General features: G+C 42.6%; 1 protein-coding gene across 1 annotated transcript in view; it reads right to left on the bottom strand.

Moving 5' to 3' along the window:
- akap13 (A-kinase anchoring protein 13) overlaps positions 1–20,219 on the bottom strand; it is a 103,902-nt gene that overhangs the window by 68,785 nt on the left and 14,898 nt on the right. The window contains 6 exon segments of the mRNA XM_032523208.1: positions 179–362; positions 1,818–2,001; positions 7,218–7,389; positions 7,924–8,087; positions 10,304–10,457; positions 18,722–18,765. Coding sequence (XP_032379099.1) covers positions 179–362; positions 1,818–2,001; positions 7,218–7,389; positions 7,924–8,087; positions 10,304–10,457; positions 18,722–18,754 — 891 coding nt within the window. The 5' untranslated portion in view covers positions 18,755–18,765.

Here is a 20,219-nt window from a genome sequence, read left to right as displayed (position 1 = left end):
GATTGCATAAGGTGTTCCCTCGGTTATACAAACTAAGAAGGTTGAAAGAATGAAGGTTAAAAAAATTAGGGCAGTGAAAAGACAAACAATCCACCAATGTTCAGCAGAAGCAGAGCTCCTGGATGAAGCCAACGTGAGCAGTGATAAAGTGCTAAAAGGGCAGGGTGGCGTGACTCACCTTGGCATGGAGATGGCATATCAAGTGCAGCAGCTGGTCCACGTTCCTCTGAAGGCTTGGAGGGTCGCAGTCGGGAGGGATCCTTAGCGTCAGAGTGTGTGTGTTCAGCCTGGGGAGGTGGCAAACTACCCGAGCGTCCGCTGACACCAGCTGGACAGTCTCAGTCCCTTTGTCCGTCTGAGCCCTGTCGTGAAATAAAAACTTAAATCCTCCCAAACGGCCTGTAGCGTGATTGGCTAACACAGCACAAAACTGCTTTCAAGAGAGGGTTGTAATAGTGATGTCAGCCGATCCACACCACCCCTTTCTTTCAATAATCCATGTGCAGTCCAGAAAGTCCATTGGTCAAAAGCTGTGGTTGTATGTCTATTCTAGCAGTTTAGCAGGTTATCAAGCAGCCTGTGGAGACACTGTCTGGTACGATCAAAAGTTCCATACGCTGTGGCCAGTCAACCAAAAATGTTCCTTTCCTTCCATGTAGTAAAATACACCCTGCAATTTCCTACTACATATTTGATAAGCTTTCTAAAAACCTTGACTCCCCCTGCTGCATTTTCTTTAAGTGTTGAAGGTAAAATGATGTGCAGTGGTTTTGTTCATAAAGATAGTGCTGTAGAGGGGGAGACACCTCCCAGTCAGGCAGATCTGGTTGCGTAATTCTGGGTGGATTGCTTTAGCTGCGAGGCCCGGCAGCTGAGGTCACCAGCCAGGCTGCTAGTGACTTCACTTTTCATGAGGGAAAAGTAATTACAAACACATAAAGAGGGAGCTGTAAGTTGTAAAGCAACTTTAGTGCATGCTTGGCAATGAGCAAGATCACTAAGTGGTAGTTGTCTTTCAGCTCGTGGCATCTTCATTTTGACTCAAGTGAAAACTATTCTGCAGCAGATAAGTAGGGGGCTTCAAAAAGGGTGTATTTTCACTTTAAGCCGTGTCTCAGTCCATTTACCAATAAGCTTCCACCCCCCCGTTTGATGTTTTACTAGACAAGGATGAGGAGAATCTGTCCTCACAAGTGACTCAGAAAAAAGGCACTATTAGGGATAATGCCTGACAACTGCAAGCGAAACACATTCATCCTTTTCCCATTAAACTCTGTATAGACAACATTTCAGTGTGTTTGGATTACAGTACAGTCACACACAGTGAGATGTTGTGGAGAGGTAGGCCTACTCCAAAAGGTCAGTCGACAAAGGAGTTGTAATGAAGGCTTTTGTGTTGCGGAATAGTTTCCCTTCTTTCTTTATTCTCTTGGTACAACACTGGCAGCACACAACTTTTCAATTTGCCCTCAACTATCTGGCTGAAGCTGAAAGTGCTAAGTTAAGCTGCAGTGGTCTTTGTGGTGATGCTCTTTGGTTACTTCTATTGTTCCGTGAAGACAACAGACAAACAAGGCAGCCCTCAAGGGCCTGGAGGAACCACGCCATCTGCCCACTGATATATTAACATAAGTTTGTACAGAGAGGAGGCAATGTTCACTGAAACTCCGGGCTAAAATCACAGCGTTGTCTGTTATATACTTTTATTTTCACTTCTGTTTGATTGTTTTGTAATTATGCTAAAACTAAACAGCACTATTTACTATTATTGTGCGCAGCCTTTCACTGTAATTGCAAAAGATGTGGTTAGTGCTTACTGTGTGAGGAGCTCCAGGAGGTGTTCATGTCCTCGTATGGCTGCAATGGCAGAGGGGGTGTGGCCTTGTCTGTTGACCAATTGCAGGGCTTCTCTCGCTCCAGACTGCTGCAGCAAGAAGTGCGTAACCCGGAAAAGACCTCGACGTGCTGAGAAATGCAGCAGAGTCTCTTGAGGTTTCATGTCTGAGGAAGAGATGGAGGACGGGAAATACAGAAATAAATACATAAGTACAGAAACAATCAACTAAACCAAAACAAAAACAGAGAAAGACAGAAGAGAGCAGCAGTCCAGGTAGCCAGTACGTGGTGCAATAACCGATACCCTCACTTGGTGCAGCTTGGAAACACCAAGGCATCGTCTAACACACCTGGGCCCTGTTCTTCAAATGTGGTTCAACTAATTCAGGCTAACATGCTGTTATTAGGCTAACATAATCCTGTTTATTCTCATCCAGCTAATTTGATTCTTTGAACGCAGTTTAAGGATTGATGTGTTAATCCTGGATGATGCTATCTTGAATAACACACTGCACTCTTATCTTGAAATAAAGGATAAAATGATAAGAGACTTGAAACAATGATCAGCATTCATATGATTGGCTGATGCCTATAATGTGATTACAGTTACATGAAGAAGGTATCATGGCAACCCTCCCAGCATGCACTGGAGCAATAGATTTATATGTGAGCCTGCATTGTTATGGGTGTGATTTCTTTTGATATTGGGCTCCGCCATGTTTCCAGGCGGTTCAACATTAGATATTACCAGTGAATGTGGTTAGACTATGAGTAATAAGGTGATACTGTTAAGTGATAATGATAAGCTCACTATGAAAATGAAGACTTTTTAAAACAAACATTTTTTTAGTTAATAAGTTTATACATTTGAATGTGAATTAAATGCAATTCTGACTCCATTGGTCTTTTAACAGACAGAATAGTTTAGCTGAGCTTCAGTATTTATGCTCACAGTATTTCAAACAGCAGTATTTCTTTTTTGTGTACAGACCTTTATTTTGTTTATCTTTCATCACATATAAGTATAGGTAACTCTTCACTATGAACATTTAGTTGTGAAAATTACCACAGATACACCAACAGATCATAATGATTTCCTAATAACTTACATGTTCTCTTCTAAAACTATAATGACATTTGATTTTCAATCTCAGAAAGTGATCCATTTGCATCTGAAAATGACTTTATGTAAGGGGTTCACAGTAAAATGTCTTGGTCATAACCCAGCTAACTGTCAATAAGTCTGCCCTTTTGCAGGTTTCGGGCTTGAGGACTTGCTGCTCTGACAACTGTTCCAGATATCATTTAAGCCAGCTTCAAAGAACTGAAACACCCAGCCTAGTGTCACGTCACCAACACTCTAATCTAGATAACTCCATTATCAACATACAAAAAACAGGACCCAGTACAGGGTCCACGGACCTTTACACATTTACAGACTGATGAAACCACAGCTTGTCTCAGTCTGTCTTCAACAATGAATCAATTTTTGTAAGCCAATACTGTAATTTTTAGATTAAAGTCAGCATGCCAATTGACAGTATTTTTAATGTGGTCCTTTCTGTGCACAGAATTACAGAATCCATTAATCTGTGTTTCTGTACTAAAGCACTTGTGTTCCAGCCAGTGTGGGGAAGCCTCTAATACGTGATGATAAACCTATCATAGCAAAAACATGTTTTTGCATGTGACTAAATCAAACTACACCATTTCACTTCAGCAGAGGTGAGCAACTAAGTGCATCGCACTCCAATTTAAGTCTATTATTGACCCCATATACTATCAAATACTGAAGCACTCCCCTTTACACATCTACAAAGACACAACACACACACACACACACACACACACACACACACACACCAAAGCTAAATAAACTCAGGAAGGCTCCCTTTAGTATTCCAGCCAGGATGAGTGGCTGTTGGTTATTACAGAGAACCACCTCAAATGGAATCTGTGTAATTAAATCTCTCTCTGCATTCACAGAGAAAGATCATTAAAACATTTCTGGGTCTACAGGAGAAGCCCGATCCTTTTTGTTAATATTAATATCTCTTGTTGCCCTACCACTGGCAAATTCATTGTCAATTTTAAAGGGCAGCCTGAGATAAGGGGGACGCTTGTTTAAAAGAGTGGGGGAAGTGAGTCCTGGAGTTCAATAAAAGGTCATTTCACATTAAAAGGTGGACCATTAGACCATTAGAGAGACTAAAATATTCCCAAGGAAAGTCTGAAGCAGAGGCAGATGCCCAGAGGAAGGGAGGCCTTGCCTGGTTATGCCCCCAGATTGCAACCTATTAACAATACAGTCTCTGGGTTTTGTTTGATATCTAGTGCAAAAAATTATTGATAGCGTAGTGTAAGCTACATTATGAGTTGCCGCTTAGCGAAATGTTCTGAGTAAATTTAAGTTGAGCTTTTATTGTGAAGAGTAAAAATGAAAGAAGTGAAGCTGTGGCGTTCTGTGCTGCCACTGTCCATATGGGAGTTGATAAAAGTGTGTTGGCTGTCTTTGTAACGTTACACACTTGGTCAGATTACAGAGGCTTCGTGTTTTTTGTCTCATTAGCCTTGGCTACTCATTAGCTCCGAGGGCCAACTTGGCTTGTTAATTAGGTGAACGTCTTTGTCATCCAGACAGCGCTGAAAAAAAATGTGGAGTCAGGTACAGCCCTATATGTTAGGGGGTTCAAAATGGTATAGTGTTTGAGAAAGCTCCACTACACTTCCCAGATGTCTTATATTGTAGAGTGTGTACACTGCAAACAGAATGCTCAGCTGGTTACTTAGAACAGCAGAACGTGCAGGAATGAGAGAAGAAGATAAAACATTTCCAGTACTGTTGCTGCATCTAGACTTCTCTGGACAAACCAACAGATCAGTGAAAGGGGCAGAGAACATATTTCACATTCTGTTATCAGCACCACAGAAACCATTAGGGAACATTAACAATGCTGGTTGTATCTGCTAATGAGAAGTTTCAGTCCATTTACCGCAGGCCAGTCTGCACCAGCCTGCCCTGATGAATCTCAAGCTAATGGGTCAAATTTAATGCTCCACTTGGCCGAGCTGGGCCGGGCTGGAATGTGAGGTGCCAAACAGCAGCAGGAAATGCTTTACTGCTGGGTTTGAACTTGGTTTCTCAAAGTATCCATTGCATTTTTGCCCAGTGGCAGCTGGCAGGGTCAGCTGGGAGATACATGTAGTTAAACCTATTTGCTGCAGTACAGCAGTATGCTGGGTCATCTTGAGCCACCAAAACAGCTTAGCTGCTCCTTGGCAGATATCCTAGCTAAGTTAGCTTCACTAGCTATGCAATGGTCAAATGTTTTTCCTACTCCAATGAAAATACTGTTAATTACCAATAAGAAATTTTGGGCCACAGCAATTATTTACAAAATCTATTTATTATTATTAATCAATTAATGAGAAAATGAGGAATGACAAAAAAAAGACGGGTCACAGACGATGAGTCAACTCATCATCTTTCAGGGTTATCAAAATCAACCAACCACTACATAACACACTAGAAGTCCTGTATTTCAAACTGAAAAGCTGAGTATACGCCGTATTGCATATAATTATTATGAATAATCAAAGTAAATTTGACTATGTGTGGGCTTAATAAAGAGAAGTCTAAGTCTACTGAGACTGCAGATCACCAAGTCATTTACTGAAACGGTATTGATTGACAAACCCTAGGCTACAGATTATTTGACACTGAATGTTTGAATGTTTGCTTCCATTGACATGCACAGTCTTTCCAGATTAAATGATTTTTCTTGTGGACAATAGAGGGCGGGCTATGGTGAGATCAGTGACTGCTGCGTGTCCACAGCTTGAAGGATGACTGAGATAAAACACATCACCTCCACCTATAGTCTGCTGCTATCCATCATCTGACAGATCTGATAAATGGAGAGCAGAGTTGCACTCTTCTTCCCTCCTCGCAGTTCACTGCAGCTGAGCGTCTTGTATTGAAGCTGTGACACATTGTAAAGCAGAGCCTATTAGAGCACACATCACTCACCACAGCAGGAAGCTGCCTTCCACATCAACAACACGACAACTGACTTCAATGCAAAGGAGCCTCTGTGTGTGTGTGTGTGTGTGTGTGTGTGCGTCCATCTTAAAAAAGGAATAAAAACATTCTAAGTATCAGGAAGGCTTTCAATCTCCAGGCTTCATTTTGTTGCGACAATAACGGGATTGTGCTGGTTCAATCTAATATCCAAGTCCAAGTTAAACAATACACTATTATCTTAACAATACCAGAGCCAGAGGCAGTGCTCTAACTACTCCCCAAAGTCTTGTTTATGCTGCTTCACAGACAGAAATTACCTCGTAGAGTTTATCATCCCCATCAACTCGTTTGGCTTCCTTTAACTGATTAAAGTCATCAGAGTCAATGGCTGGAGAAAATTGCCACTTTAATTTTAATAAAAATGTATGTTTGTTTACACTGACATAGCTGTTTCTCACAACCCAATTGCTGTCTGGCAGGGCCGCAGCACCAAGATACTCAGCTCTGTTTGATCATACTAATGCCCAAGTCAGATGAAAGTCCATATAGAGACATGTTTCATGTTCAGGTCTGTCTGTTCATATAAGCTGCCAACTAAAACCACATTGACATCAGCCTTCTATTTGTGATTGCAGAGACATGTGTATGGTCTTCATTATTATGACTGCCAGGCCGAGCTTAATAGAACATTACAAGATCATCTATCATTGAGTAATTTATCAGGTAAAAATACCAAGATATGTGTTACAGGTTCACCAAAGCTATGATTTACTTATGTCTCTGGTACCTGAAAAGTTAGTTTAATGTCAATGTACCTTATAGTGTAAAATGTGTTCAGTTCCACTCTGCCACTGCAGTAGTGGTAGCAGGGCTTAAGAGTGCATCACATAAATCAGCTGACAGTTTAGTCTATATTAGTCTACAAGCTAAGTTGAATTATGGTGTAACAGGAGTCACTTCCACTAATTAGCAGTAGAACATACACACATACTCACACAGAACATGGAAACAGTAAACTGTATGTTGTGTGTCAATATACAGTAATCAGTAACAATCTCTGGTTTTGACCAGCAACTGTTGTGCACCTACTTGGCCAAGTTGCACTGATATGAAAATGCTGCCAAATAATGCAGAGAGTGATCAATCTTCTTAGCTTGAGTGGTTAACTGGTCAACACGGTGACAAATATTGCATTTGACACATACTTGTAGAAAAACTCACAAACAGAGGAGGCATGTGTGTCATTATGTGCTGTACAACTATAATTTGATGTGCGTCAGTGCAGAGACATTCTGTCAGACATTTCATTGTGTGAGGAAATTACATGTGACAGACAATCCACTGCCTCTCGTCTCACCAGTGCTGTTGGTTAGTTCTTTCCCCAGTAAGCTCCATCCTGGAGGCAGCACAAGATGGTGGAGGGCCAGCGCCAGGCTCTCATCCAGACGTTCACACTCCTGCAGAGGAATCTGACACTCATCCAGCAGCAGTGCCCCATCGAGGCCATCAGCCCGGCCTGCCGTGCTCACCTTTGTGCAGGGTGATTACAAAGATAAGTCAAGTTAGGACGAGCTGAAGCTTAGTCTACTGGAAGAACTCGCTTTAAGACACTTAGCCTAAGAGCATTAACCACATGCCTAAAATGTAGGATGTAAATGTAGGAAGACACATCCACGTGCATCCAGCAGTGTTAAGCTCCATTAGGGGCGGTGCTGTGTTGACAAATCATATTCAGATTTTTAAAAGAGTGAAGTTTGAGTTCCCAAGACAGTTACATTATCGTGTCCTCCTCTTAGTCCTAGGCAAAGACAATTTTCTATACAATTTCTATGGGATAATAAATTGTGCTGTAAGAATATATGAATTGAATAACAAAAACTGTGAGGCATCAAGCCTTGTCAGGGAAAGAACAATAACATGACAATCTCTTGTCTTACTGTCACTTTGCCCACATTGCTGTATCACTTGTCACCTACTGTAACCGTTTCTCTCCTGCTCTGTGCCAAACACGCCTGTGTGGTTATCTGACTGCTCACATGGACGAGACTCGTCTTGTTGCTCACCAGGAACTGGGCCATGTCAAAAGCCAAATCCTGGACAAAGCTGAATCGATACTCGGCCAAGGGGGCCACACGACCCAGACAGGGCTTTAGGTCCTCGATGGTCTTGGGGACACCTTGGCTGACTGAACACAAGGTGACCAACACCACCTCGCAACAGTCATGAGCTATAAGACAACACACGGAAGGAAAACAAAGAAATGTATCCTGTGATTAGTAGACTACTTTTAAAAGGTTTTTCATAATACTACACACATTCATTGGTTCTATTCTATTTTATTAGTGTGTCTGTGTGTAACAAATTGGACTTTTATAAAGTTGAGTGGGCATAGGCCATTTGCTATGTTGCTGTGTTGTACAAGCATTAACCAGTGTTAGCTAGCTGCGGCTAGGACGGTGACTTTAGCGTCATAGCAACAACACAGTAAGTCATAGTAAAGCAAAACAACAATAATGGGAAAATCAATCGTAAATAAAAGAACTCTGATATGAAAATGATTAGGAAGCAAAAGGGCTGATACGCAAAAGAGATACTAAACAGAGCTAGTTACATAGCTACCATGCTAGCAGTGCTAAATCTCAACTAATTCATCCAACAAACCTTTTTCACTTATTGTTTACAGAACACCTCTTGACGTGTGACAGGAGGAAAAACACATAAAAATGAATAATTCCATGTAACAGCTGCCTGCTTTAGGGTCAACCTGATCTCAACAAATTCCTTGAAATAAACACGGCCCCTTAAGTTAAGGAAAAGGTTGTGGGGGGTGAAAAGAAGAACGGGACGGCCCTATACAGGGGACAGGTTGGTTTAGGAAAAGAAGAACGGGGTGGTTGCTCCTAATGCTACGTCATCTTCTCATTGACTTTACATTGGCATTGTGTTCTGTGGTGGCCACACACAATTTCACACATTCCGTGCCACCACCACGTAGTGCCCTGGTAACCGCTCGTGATCATTTCACAGAATTCTGTGAGAGCAGGCTGTTTAGGGTCCTGGTGTATGTGTATGCTGGCTCACTGTCACACTTTCAGAGCTTACCAGGACCACAGAACCAGGTGGAGCTACAAGTCTTGTTTTAAATGTACATCAAATTGTATGTTCTGTGTTTTTATGTATAGGTTGTGATTGTTCTCTTCAAACTCCAGGACAGAGTAGCTACTACGTTGAGAGGGGCCGAATAAAGGAATTTATTATATTATAAAATATATATATATATATATATATATATTTTTTTTTTTATTATTTTTTTTTTTCCCCAGGCACATCAAGCCATGCCAAAGTAAATATTCAGTGTATCTGTGGCCATTTTCTCAGGTCACATGGGAATTCTATCCAGTAAGGTTCTGCTTGGTCACAGGACGGGTTCTTCGGAGCTGTGTGAGTACTGATGGATAGAGCAGTGAAGCACATCTAATCTGTTAGTGGAGAGTAACGCCTCCTCTTACTACCCTCAGATGGATATAACTCAGCCAAGCTCTTAACATGACACCCAAGTTTAACATGTTCTGCCTTCTTTTTCCGTGTCGAGAATGCAGACACATGAGGAAAACAATGACTTCCAAGTCTTTTGTATTTGTCCCTTCAGCACATATATTAATATTCAATGTCTTTCACAACATTTTGCTACCATTCCCGTTTATTACACGGTCACAAGTAGGCCTATGTGTATCAATGAGAACACCAGGAGAAAGTGCTCTTTTTAGCGTTTTAGTTAAACTTATTGTCAGTAGCTGTGTGTGCGTTACAAAGGTCACTGTGTGCAGCTGTGTTTCCTGCAGACCCCAGCATTCCGTGACTTTTGAACCTTGATTACCGTGCTACCTGTAGTTGCTCAGTCACCTCACAGGCAGGATCTCCTGCAATATGTTCAATATTTCAAGTGGAATAAGCGTGATGTGCTCCAAGAGGAATGATGAATGAGACAGGCTTTAGAAAAAGTCAAATGAGGTGATTTCTCTTTTTTTAAACACACATTAGTTAAAAAACGGGGACAGTGGCGGTGGATGATTAATAGTTTATTATTCTGACTTTCTTCCACAGCTATAATATCTCCTGACTGCACTATGCTTTCTGTATGATGTGTAGGAAGAATAATACCATCACTTCTTGAATAGGATTTTTGTTTTGTAACAGTCTTTGGCACATGATGGCTATAGAGGACTTTGACTGCCATGATGCTACTTTGAAAACATTCAATTGGGTTTGTTTTTTATTCTGGGTAATCTATTGGGTCTGTGCTATCAGCAAACACAGGTAGACATGACAGCAGAATTTTAAAAGGATTTAAAATGTGTCAAATACTGTAGGTGGAGCTGCCTTCTCACAGGTCCATTAGAGGTAAAAGGGAAGCTGCAAGGCATTGTGGGTGGGGTGGCTTACCGGGACACAGTGCCTCCAAGGTGTCATGACTGCTCCTTAGGGTGCTGGTCAGATGCCTCTGTGTGCTGCCAGCAAACAGCAGGAAGTAGTCCACACCCTCCTCATCTGCAGCCAGCTCTTCATCAGCAAGCTGCACCGTGATAACACACCGCCCCTGCAGAGAGAGAGAGAGAGAGAGAGAGAGAGAGGAGAGAGAGAGAGAGAGAGAGAGAGAGAGAGAGAGAAGAGAGAGGAAAAGAAAAGGGCACCAAGAAAAAGGAAAAAACACATATTTAGAGAGTGAGAGTGTTCATAAATTTCATCTTAGCAAAAGTGGAGGAAACAACTGATTGTAGTAAATCTGACTGTGTGGCACCATTTTCTTTTTAAAAACATTGAATATATAATAGATATACAGTATCTAATATCTTCCATTCATTGATTTGCCAATATACAGCACTTTTCCTGATGGGAAGTTTAACCTTTGTGATAGAAGCTAATTTTCTATCATGCCTTAATTAAGACATATTTCAGGCAAACAATAAATACATTTTAATTTTAATAAATGTGTTATTGCATGGATAATGCATTTTGATTACAATTACCAGCCCACATTTGGAGCTAGTCAGGGACGCATACAGTATGTCAACTACACAAAAATGCTTGAGGCAAATGCATCCCTTACATAATTTAATACAACCTAGATAGTGTGTATAGCAGAAAAAGCCTAACCCTAACCCACAGCAAGCCCCACAACACTCCGACAATTAAGTCCATGACTTAGGCTAAAATTACTAATTCTAATTCAACTCCTCTTCTAGTGCATGTTCATCAGTCTCCTGTAGATAAAATCAAAAGTGATCAGGAGAGTGAAATCCAATCACGGTCACTTTAGAAGCATTTAAGACAAGTGCTGATGCCAGATGTGAACTACAATCCTTCCCCCATCTTCATAGATCTAGTTACAGATTGGATATATCTGGATGCCAAATCTTAACAGGGCCACAGTGTAAAACTCTGTGTGGAGGCTGTCAGTTTGCTCAGCACCACCCTTGTTTACAACAATTACACAAAATGCCTGAAAGTTAATGTGGTATTGATTTATTGATGTGAAAATGCTACTCATCCCATCATTAACAAACAAACACGGAAGCAGCAAACAGCGCTGAAACATGGAGCAGCAGCTTGATTTTCTGCCGACTCAGTGAGCGAGCACCGTCAGGCTCGGGCCACAGAGGAGGAGGAGGAGGATGACACAATTTTACAAATGGAGGAGGCAACATGATTAACAGCTTCTGTTTTAGTGCTTTTTACAAACTGCTTTTTAACCCTTGTGCATGCATGGAACATTAATAAAAGGGTTACGCTCTTCTCCAGAGCCCTACTCCAGTTTCTGCAGCAGTTAAATGAGTTATAACAATTGTTCCCTAGCAACTAAACAGTGGTTATTGAGTGTACCAATTCACTTTCCACAGCCATGTGTTCACGTTTGGTGCAAAAACCAAAAGCCGACACATTTTGTTGTGTATAGGGCTGGTAAGGGGCAACTCTGCATTTATAGAGATTGGACAACTGCATTATTTCTTCTTGGCAACACCAAAAACACAAGTGGAAAAAGTGCACTAATTAGTTGGATTAAACAGTGTGGTTGTCTGGTCTCACATAAGCCGCAACCATAAGCATGTCGAGCTGACTAGCTTGCTGTTAGTAACCAAGTCTTCCTTCCTAGCCTAAGGAGTACATCATGGACTCACTACATTATTTTGTGACATTACCGGTCGCTGTCCTCGATTGAAGAAATTCTTAGTTGACGAACATTCATTATTAGTTGATTTAATCAACAGATCTGTAAAACTGAGTTCCTCCACAAAGAATCATGCAATAGCAACACTTTAAATATTGTGTGCATCAAAGAACGGCTAATAAGACTCCTGGAATTAAGTCATTCAGCATAACAAAATTACTAAATCGACAAAAGAAATCTTGGTCGACTAACGAGAGGGGGCCGCCCTACTAATGACCAAATAGTTTCACATTACAGTTATGCAGTCTATTGTTCAGTCTGCTTTTTTTCTAAAAGGGACAATTGGCTATGTTAGAGCTGGATTGTTGTGGACAATGGAGTGGTGTCATCTGAGGACAGACTGAGGAAGAGGAGACGCAACAAAAAAAGAGGGATATTGTTCAAAATGAGCGGTTTTCCACTGGGGGACAGCAGCTTGATGACACCGAGGGCTGATAATGGGACATTTCATCCCACTTACTCTGACCAGTGTTGCAATCTTTTCACCAGGCCATTCCAACATGAACAGCCTGACTTGGTGGCCAGTGTAGGCCAGTGTGGAGGAGACAGTCAGGGTTAAAGGTGCTTCCTCCTTCTCTTATAAAGTTGTATTCTCAGGGCCTTGTTCTATAGAGGGGGGTGGTCAGCAGGTTGTCAGCAGTTAGGTTATCCAGCAGTATTAGGGGGAAATGTGTTCAAAAGGCAACCACATATCCCAGAGGCCACAGGAAGTTTCTCTTCCTGACCTTCTGAGAGCCGGGACTGAATACATTGGCTTGCAGCATGAAGGACGCGGGCTTTGCTATGCACAGAGTGTCTCCGCTTTAACAAGCAGAGCAGGGGCACTGGCATAAATGAGTTGTAGATGGGTGGAAGCCAGCAGGCATGACATTCTCTCCATTAAAAATTCATCTCTTATCCCCAGCCTCAGATTGGAAATTAGGGTTTGCTGATATTGAACACATTGGTGCGTCAGTGGATTTGTGAGTTTGCACTCCATGTGTAAATGAAAACGTTTTCATGCAAAAGTAAGTTCAACATTCTCACTATGAACAAAAGGAAAGCAAATGAGAAATGGTTTTCAAGGCTGGTGGCAAATCACCTTGATCACAATATCAACCTGCTGCATCTGGCACATTAGTTGCTAAAATGATTTTTAATGGATCGACAGCAGTGTCCCATTTTGTCTAAATTAATATTCATCCATCATAAATAACATCATAAGCTTCTGATTTTTTGAACTAAAGGAAAACCACGTCTACAGTACATAATACATTTTCACTCTCCTCCTGTTCCTTTCAACCTCCTCAGGTATGATTGCTTGTAACGGATCTGCTATCTATGAATTCAAACTTATCTAAATAAAAAGTGTGAGAGTAGAGCGCAGAATATAATATCAACTAAATCTGATCATTGTCAGTCATTTTGGAGGCAAATGCGTTGGCAGGGGGAGATGTGAAACATCTGCTAGGGTCTGCAGGAAACACAGCTGCACACAGTGACCTTTGTAAAGCTGACAAACAAGCACACACACTAACCAAAAGTAAAGCTAATGACAATAAGTCTAATAATAACAACAACAATAACTAAAATGCTGAATAGAACAGTTTTCTCCTGGTTCTAAAGCTGTGTGACATGCACAAATGAATGTCTTTCAGCCCCATTGTATGACTGCGCTCTCTGCTGGTAATAAGTACTGAACAAAGGGACCTGCTGGGGTATTGACCTGCTAATCATGGCACTTCAGCGGGAAACAGGCAACTATTAAGTGACATCAAAAGAACAGCTGGAGGCTATGAACCCAGCCCCTTCTCTTTTAATATGCATGTGTGAGAGTAGCCTTTTCCTCAAATCCTCCCACTGTACTGGGTCCAACTCTCCAGGTAGGGCAGTATTTGATTTTAAGGCCTTCACGCATACTGTTAGAAATTCTCACCAAAGATGAGTTTTCTATGCCGTTTAAATTCATGTTTATCCCCCTGGCTGGATGTCTGACTATAGGAAAGACAATGTGGAAGTTTGCTCCACTTTTGATCCCACACTAATTGCCAAGACATCCTATGGCACCGCTTACATTTTCTCTAATCATTCATTACTGTTCTAGCTTGGAGCTATCTTGCTAGCTTTCACTCAGTCCTGCTGCATTGAAACTGCTATAATACAAAAATATACTATGGACAAGACGTCACATTTCATGTTCCGTAAAGAGCTGGCGTTGTTTATGACTGCATTTGCCTGACAGAGGGATTCATCCTTGCTGGCATTCAAAAAACAGAATATTACATGTCATTTATCCATCCATCCATCCATCTTCATCCGCTTATCCGGTATCGGGTCGCGGGGGTAGCAGCTCCAGTAGGGGACCCCAAACTTCCCTTTCCCGAGCCACATCAACCAGCTCCGACTGGGGGATCCCGAGGCGTTCCCAGGCCAGGTTGGAGATATAATCTCTCCACCTAGTCCTGGGTCTTCCCCGAGGCCTCCTCCCAGCTGGACGTGCATGGAACACCTCCCTAGGGAGGCGCCCAGGAGGCATCCTTACCAGATGCCCGAACCACCTCAACTGGCTCCTTTCGACGCGAAGGAGCAGTGGCTCTACTCCGAGCTCCTCTCGGATGACTGAGCTTCTCACCCTATCTCTAAGGGAGACGCCAGCCACCCTCCTGAGGAAACCCATTTCGGCCGCTTGTACCCTGGATCTCGTTCTTTCGGTCATGACCCAGCCTTCATGACCATAGGTGAGGGTAGGAACAAAAATTGCCCGGTAGATCGAGAGCTTTGCCTTCTGGCTCAGCTCTCTTTTCGTCACAACGGTGCGATAAATGGAATGTAATACCGCACCGGCTGCTCCGATTCTCCGACCAATCTCACGCTCCATAGTCCCCTCACTCGCGAACAAGACCCCAAGGTACTTAAACTCCTTCACTTGGGGTAAGGACTCACTCCCCACCCGAAGAAAGCACTCCATCGGTTTCCTGCTGAGAACCATGGCCTCAGATTTAGAGGTGCTGATCCTCATCCCAGCCGCTTCACACTCGGCTGCGAACCGATCCAGTGAGTGCTGAAGGTCACAGACCGACGATGCCATCAGGACCACATCATCTGCAAAAAGCAGCGATGAGATCCCGAGCCCACCGAACTGCAACCCCTCCCCGCCCCAACTACGCCTCGATATCCTGTCCATAAATATTACAAACAGGATTGATGACAAAGCGCAGCCCTGGCGGAGGCCAACCCTCACCTGGAACGAGTCCGACTTACTGCCGAGAACCCGGACACAGCTCTCGCTTTGGTCATACAGAGATTGGATGGCCCTAAGAAGGGACCCCCTCACCCCATATTCCCGCAGCACCTCCACAATTTCTCCCGGGGGACCCGGTCATACGCCTTCTCCAGATCCACAAAACACATGTAGACTGGTTGGGCATACTCCCAGGCCCCTCCAAGATCCTTGCGAGAGTAAAGATCTGATCCGTTGTTCCACGACCAGGACGGAATCCGCATTGTTCCTCTTCAATCCGAGGTTCGACTATCGGCCGAACCCTCCTTTCCAGCACCTTGGAGTAGACTTTACCAGGGAGGCTGAGAAGTGTGATACCCCTGTAATTGGCACACACCCTCTGGTCCCCCTTTTTGAAGAGGGGAACCACCACCCCGGTCTGCCACTCCTTAGGCACCGTCCCAGACTTCCACGCAATGTTGAAGAGGCGTGTCAACCAAGACAGCCCCTCCACACCCAGAGCTTTCAGCATTTCTGGACGGATCTCATCAATCCCTGGGGCTTTGCCGCTGTGGAGTTGTTTGACTACCTCAGCGACTTCCACCAGGGAAATTGACGACAATCCCCCATCATCCTCCAGCTCTGCCTCCACCAAAGAGGGCGTGTCAGCTGGATTTAGGAGTTCCTCAAAGTGCTCCTTCCACCGCCCTATTACCTCCTCAGTTGAGGTCAACAAGGTCCCACCCTTACTGTATACAGCTTGGATGATTCCTCGCTTCCCCTTCCTGAGGTGGCGAACGGTTTTCCAGAAGCACCTTGGTGCCGACCGAAAGTCCTCTCTCTACATGTCATTTAGACACATTATATATATATATATATATATATATATATATATATATATATATATATATACATATATACACATATATATTATATATATATATATATATATATACACTGACAGAACTGACAGAGTATTTACTAATCAAGCTACACACCTCCAATTTTATAAAGGCTGCTGACATCTAGAGCATCCTTCATCCCTCTTGCAGTGCAGCTGCAGACCATCACATAGCAGAGAAGTCACAGGATCCATCACCTCAACTGCTTTTGTGTCCACAGTCATGTGTCTTGCGTTAGAGACGTAACCTCTACCTGTTCGTCTAACTGTAAGCCACTCTGGAAAACACTGTCTGCTAAATGCCAAGAATGTAAATAGCATGTTTAGTCACAGTCAGACCAGCAGCAAGGACGGGCTCTCTGTTACTGAAAGAGAACTTAGCTTCTACAAGTCATCCTCTGCCCAACAAATCAACAAATCCTATGACCCCTTCTACTCCCTCTAATTGCTCTCTGAAGCAATACAGTTGATGTTTTTACAGTTGGTTCAATCAAACTGGATGGCAGAGTATTTTTAGGCGGTATCCTTCCAGGCCAACTACTTAACCCCTATCTAGCTGAGAATTGCTGTGATAAGTGTCTAAGACCTGATGTCTAATGAGGCCTGACTGCTCGCCTGGTTCCACTGAAGAGTCGGACTGTAAATCACAGATAAGGTTGTCTGGGTCGATAATGTGTGAGCCACTCTAGTCTTTAGAGACCCACACACAAACACACACATCTCTGACTTATCTCATGTCCTGTGTGCCTTGCACCACCTGTTAGTGATAGAGAACCTGTGCAACCACTCAGGCAAAAACTCAGAAATGTATCCCACTCACACACAGACCCCTCATGTGTCAGATAATGCTGGTGCCATAATAGCAAACTTGGCCGATTGGCCACTTGTAACCCAGATCCAGGTAAGTGGTTACAACATGCGTGGATAGAGATGGTAGATCAAAAAATCTTGAAAACCAAAAAAATAAAAATAAAAACCTAGCTTTGAATAATTATAATCAGCTGCACGTCTGACCCTGGTCTCAATGTTCTTATCAAAAAAAGGAGCTTGGAAATGTGTTTGAAGGTTGAGAAACTCATCCACAAAGTGTCTCCTGAGTTATTTAGGAAATAAAGTGACTAAGAACCTTGTTACTGCACGGTGAAGACCTTTTACTTCTTTGTCAGACAACCTATGGATGAGTTAACATTGGTCGCAGGACAAAAGCAATTTTCCAGTACTCAGTGTTCTTTTACATACACACACACACACACACACACACACACACACACACACACACACACACACACACACACACACACCACACACACACACACACACACACACACACACACACACACAGGCAGTCTGCATAACTAAAACATTTAAGCTCACAATTAACAAGAACATCCAGCAATCAAGAGGTCATGAGTCCTCTTGATAAAAGGCACCAAGCTCTTTGCTGTAATTACCTGTGTGTTACCTGCGTTAAGAAGAACTCTTTAATGTTGTCGTATTGATAGTCGTGTTTTGTAGTCACGTTAGTCATTTCCTAAAACATTATCTGGGTCTATTTTTTTCAATACCACCATTCCACCAAGTAGTTCCTATAATATTTAACTGAAACATGTAAAACACAATCACTCAATCTATAATAAAGGGCCGTAAGCAGAGGGAAATGGCTCTAAATGTGTGCTAGTCAGCAAACATTAAATAGCCTCTTGGTTTGCATGCAGTCTGATGTGTTCTCTACTATTCCGCCCAGGCGGAGCTATTCCAGGAATTGTATGAGGTTATGTAACTCCATATACAGTACTTATAAAGATGATAAAGGTGTAACTTGCCTCGCCCCAACAGGTGCAACAAACGAACCTTCAGCCACAGCCTGCACACACCTACAGTACACAATCCTGAGTAAAAACACCTGTATGGGCGGAATTAAGAAACAAACTGTACGCACTGGAGAATAGGGTTGGTACGATGGATGATGTCATCGTCCATCAGTGTGATGCCCCCTCCTAGCCACATCAACAACGGGTTCCAGGTTTGCATTTGCACTAGTGGCATTTATTGTGTACTTAAAAATTATCAACTGAGATCTATCTACGATGCAAAAATTGATAGTGCAAGAGCAACTGCAGGTGGTCCCTCAGGCTGTCACTATTTTCCCAAAATATCAGTTTGGATAGTAACTGAGTGTAATTGGGAACGAAAGAGTGAGAGAGAGAAATACTGGTATTTCTGCAGTCTATGGAACACTCTCATCTCTGGCAAAAGAACCTCACGATTGATAAGGCATCATTTTTATTGGTGGACATATAGCTCCTGTAGCGGGTTTTGTGCCCATATGATTTCAGTGTCTATTTGGATGACTTGCGCAGTTTGCGTCCGAAGTCCAAGTGTCAGTGAAGCATTACAGCTGCCCCAGACAACGAGTCATACCCCATTGTGATGTTTCACTGTGGACATCTTCAAATGCCAATTTCAATAGATCTTGCCAAACCCAACTGGAGAAATAGCGTCTATGTCAGCTTGAGTATGAATAGGGATACTTACATACAGTGGAGCTTGTTGTGGATTGAGTTTCATGTCCCTGGACACTGTAAAGACAAGAACAATTCATAGGTTATAGCTTTATGGTATTTTTATTCTACAATATAAATGAATAACATGTTTTGGGGCAATGCAACAAGCTGTCAAATAATAGTACTTAATAAAGTTGATATGTGCTTGATGCTTATTTAGCAGCAGACATGAAGCAAAATAACATTCATTTGGAGTCATGTTCCTGGATTCCTAATAATCCTAATAAGGCCAATAGTCACTCCTATTTGAGTGCTGTTAAATGTGGAAAAACTTGAAATGAGCCCATTTTGTGTTTTGTTAAAATGAAACACTAGAAATCAGGGTTTTAGTTTGGGTATTTCTCTCCCAAAATGCATGTAGATCAGCTCTAGCAGCATCAGAACATTGCTGCTGACAAGGTGACAGTTAAGCTTTGCCCTGGCAGTAGTCCCAACACTCTGTGGGAGGTTAACGGTGCAGGAGCATAGAACAGACACACAAAGAATCACATGGGGGGAACACACACACACACACACACACACACACACACACTCATCATCCAACCAAAACTGCAAAGTCTCTATTTGTGCTTATTAATTCAAAAACAGCCACTAATGACGACAAACTAAAAGTGCATTCCTGTCTCCTCCGATCACCCATTAGTTTTTCACCAAGCAAACAAAAAAAGTAGATTGAGCATGCAAAACACACTACTTTGCTTCTTTTATATGGGTTTATGCCGAAGAAGATAGCAGGATTTAGCGGCTCATGTTCATGTTTGATTCCCTACTCCCAGTCTGGGACGCAGGCCTCAAAGAAGGTTTTCTGGGCAGAAGGTCAGAAGCTGCGGGTGTGTAATTACATCCAAAAATCATTTTACAGCTAGAGACTTGAGAACGAATGGATCAGAAACCTTTTTGTTTAACTTTCTTGAGAGATATTGGCCTGTTTATAGTCAATGAGTCAAGGGACTGGTCGGCTTTAGGAGCCTGTATTCTCCTCAGTTATTTGGAGAGATCATTTTCTTTTGTCTGCCGTTCGCTGGCACTAAAACAAGTGCTTGCTGCTGGCCTCAGGGGTCAGCAATGCATTAATCACATGAACCCCACAAAGGGGGAGGACGCGACAAAAGGCCAGGACCTACTGAGTTTAACACAAAACACCAAAAGAGTCAATGTTGGACTTGACAGTGCGCTGAAGCGCAGCAAGACCAATTCACTGTCTGCATCCAATCCAAACATTTTTCTTCTTTTCTGCTGAATAAATAGGCTCTAGCTAGAATTAGGTGCATCAGGTAAGGGGATAATCAGTAGCTCTAATAATACTCTGGAGGCTAATCCTCTTGCCTTAAGTGCACTGGGCCAGGGACCAGCTTCTGCACAACATGTACAGCTTTGACTGATAAGACTCACACAATGTCCCCAACAGGCTCACTGGTTCTTTTATTTGTGGATATTTTGGCCATTTGTCATCTGCTGGTGCTCTCTCT

Source organism: Etheostoma spectabile, chromosome 1, assembly GCF_008692095.1.
Source record: "Etheostoma spectabile isolate EspeVRDwgs_2016 chromosome 1, UIUC_Espe_1.0, whole genome shotgun sequence".
Classification (NCBI taxonomy): Eukaryota; Metazoa; Chordata; class Actinopteri; order Perciformes; family Percidae; genus Etheostoma; species Etheostoma spectabile.
The sequence above is the reverse complement of the archived record's forward strand: the minus strand, read 5'-3'. Positions and strand labels throughout refer to the sequence as shown.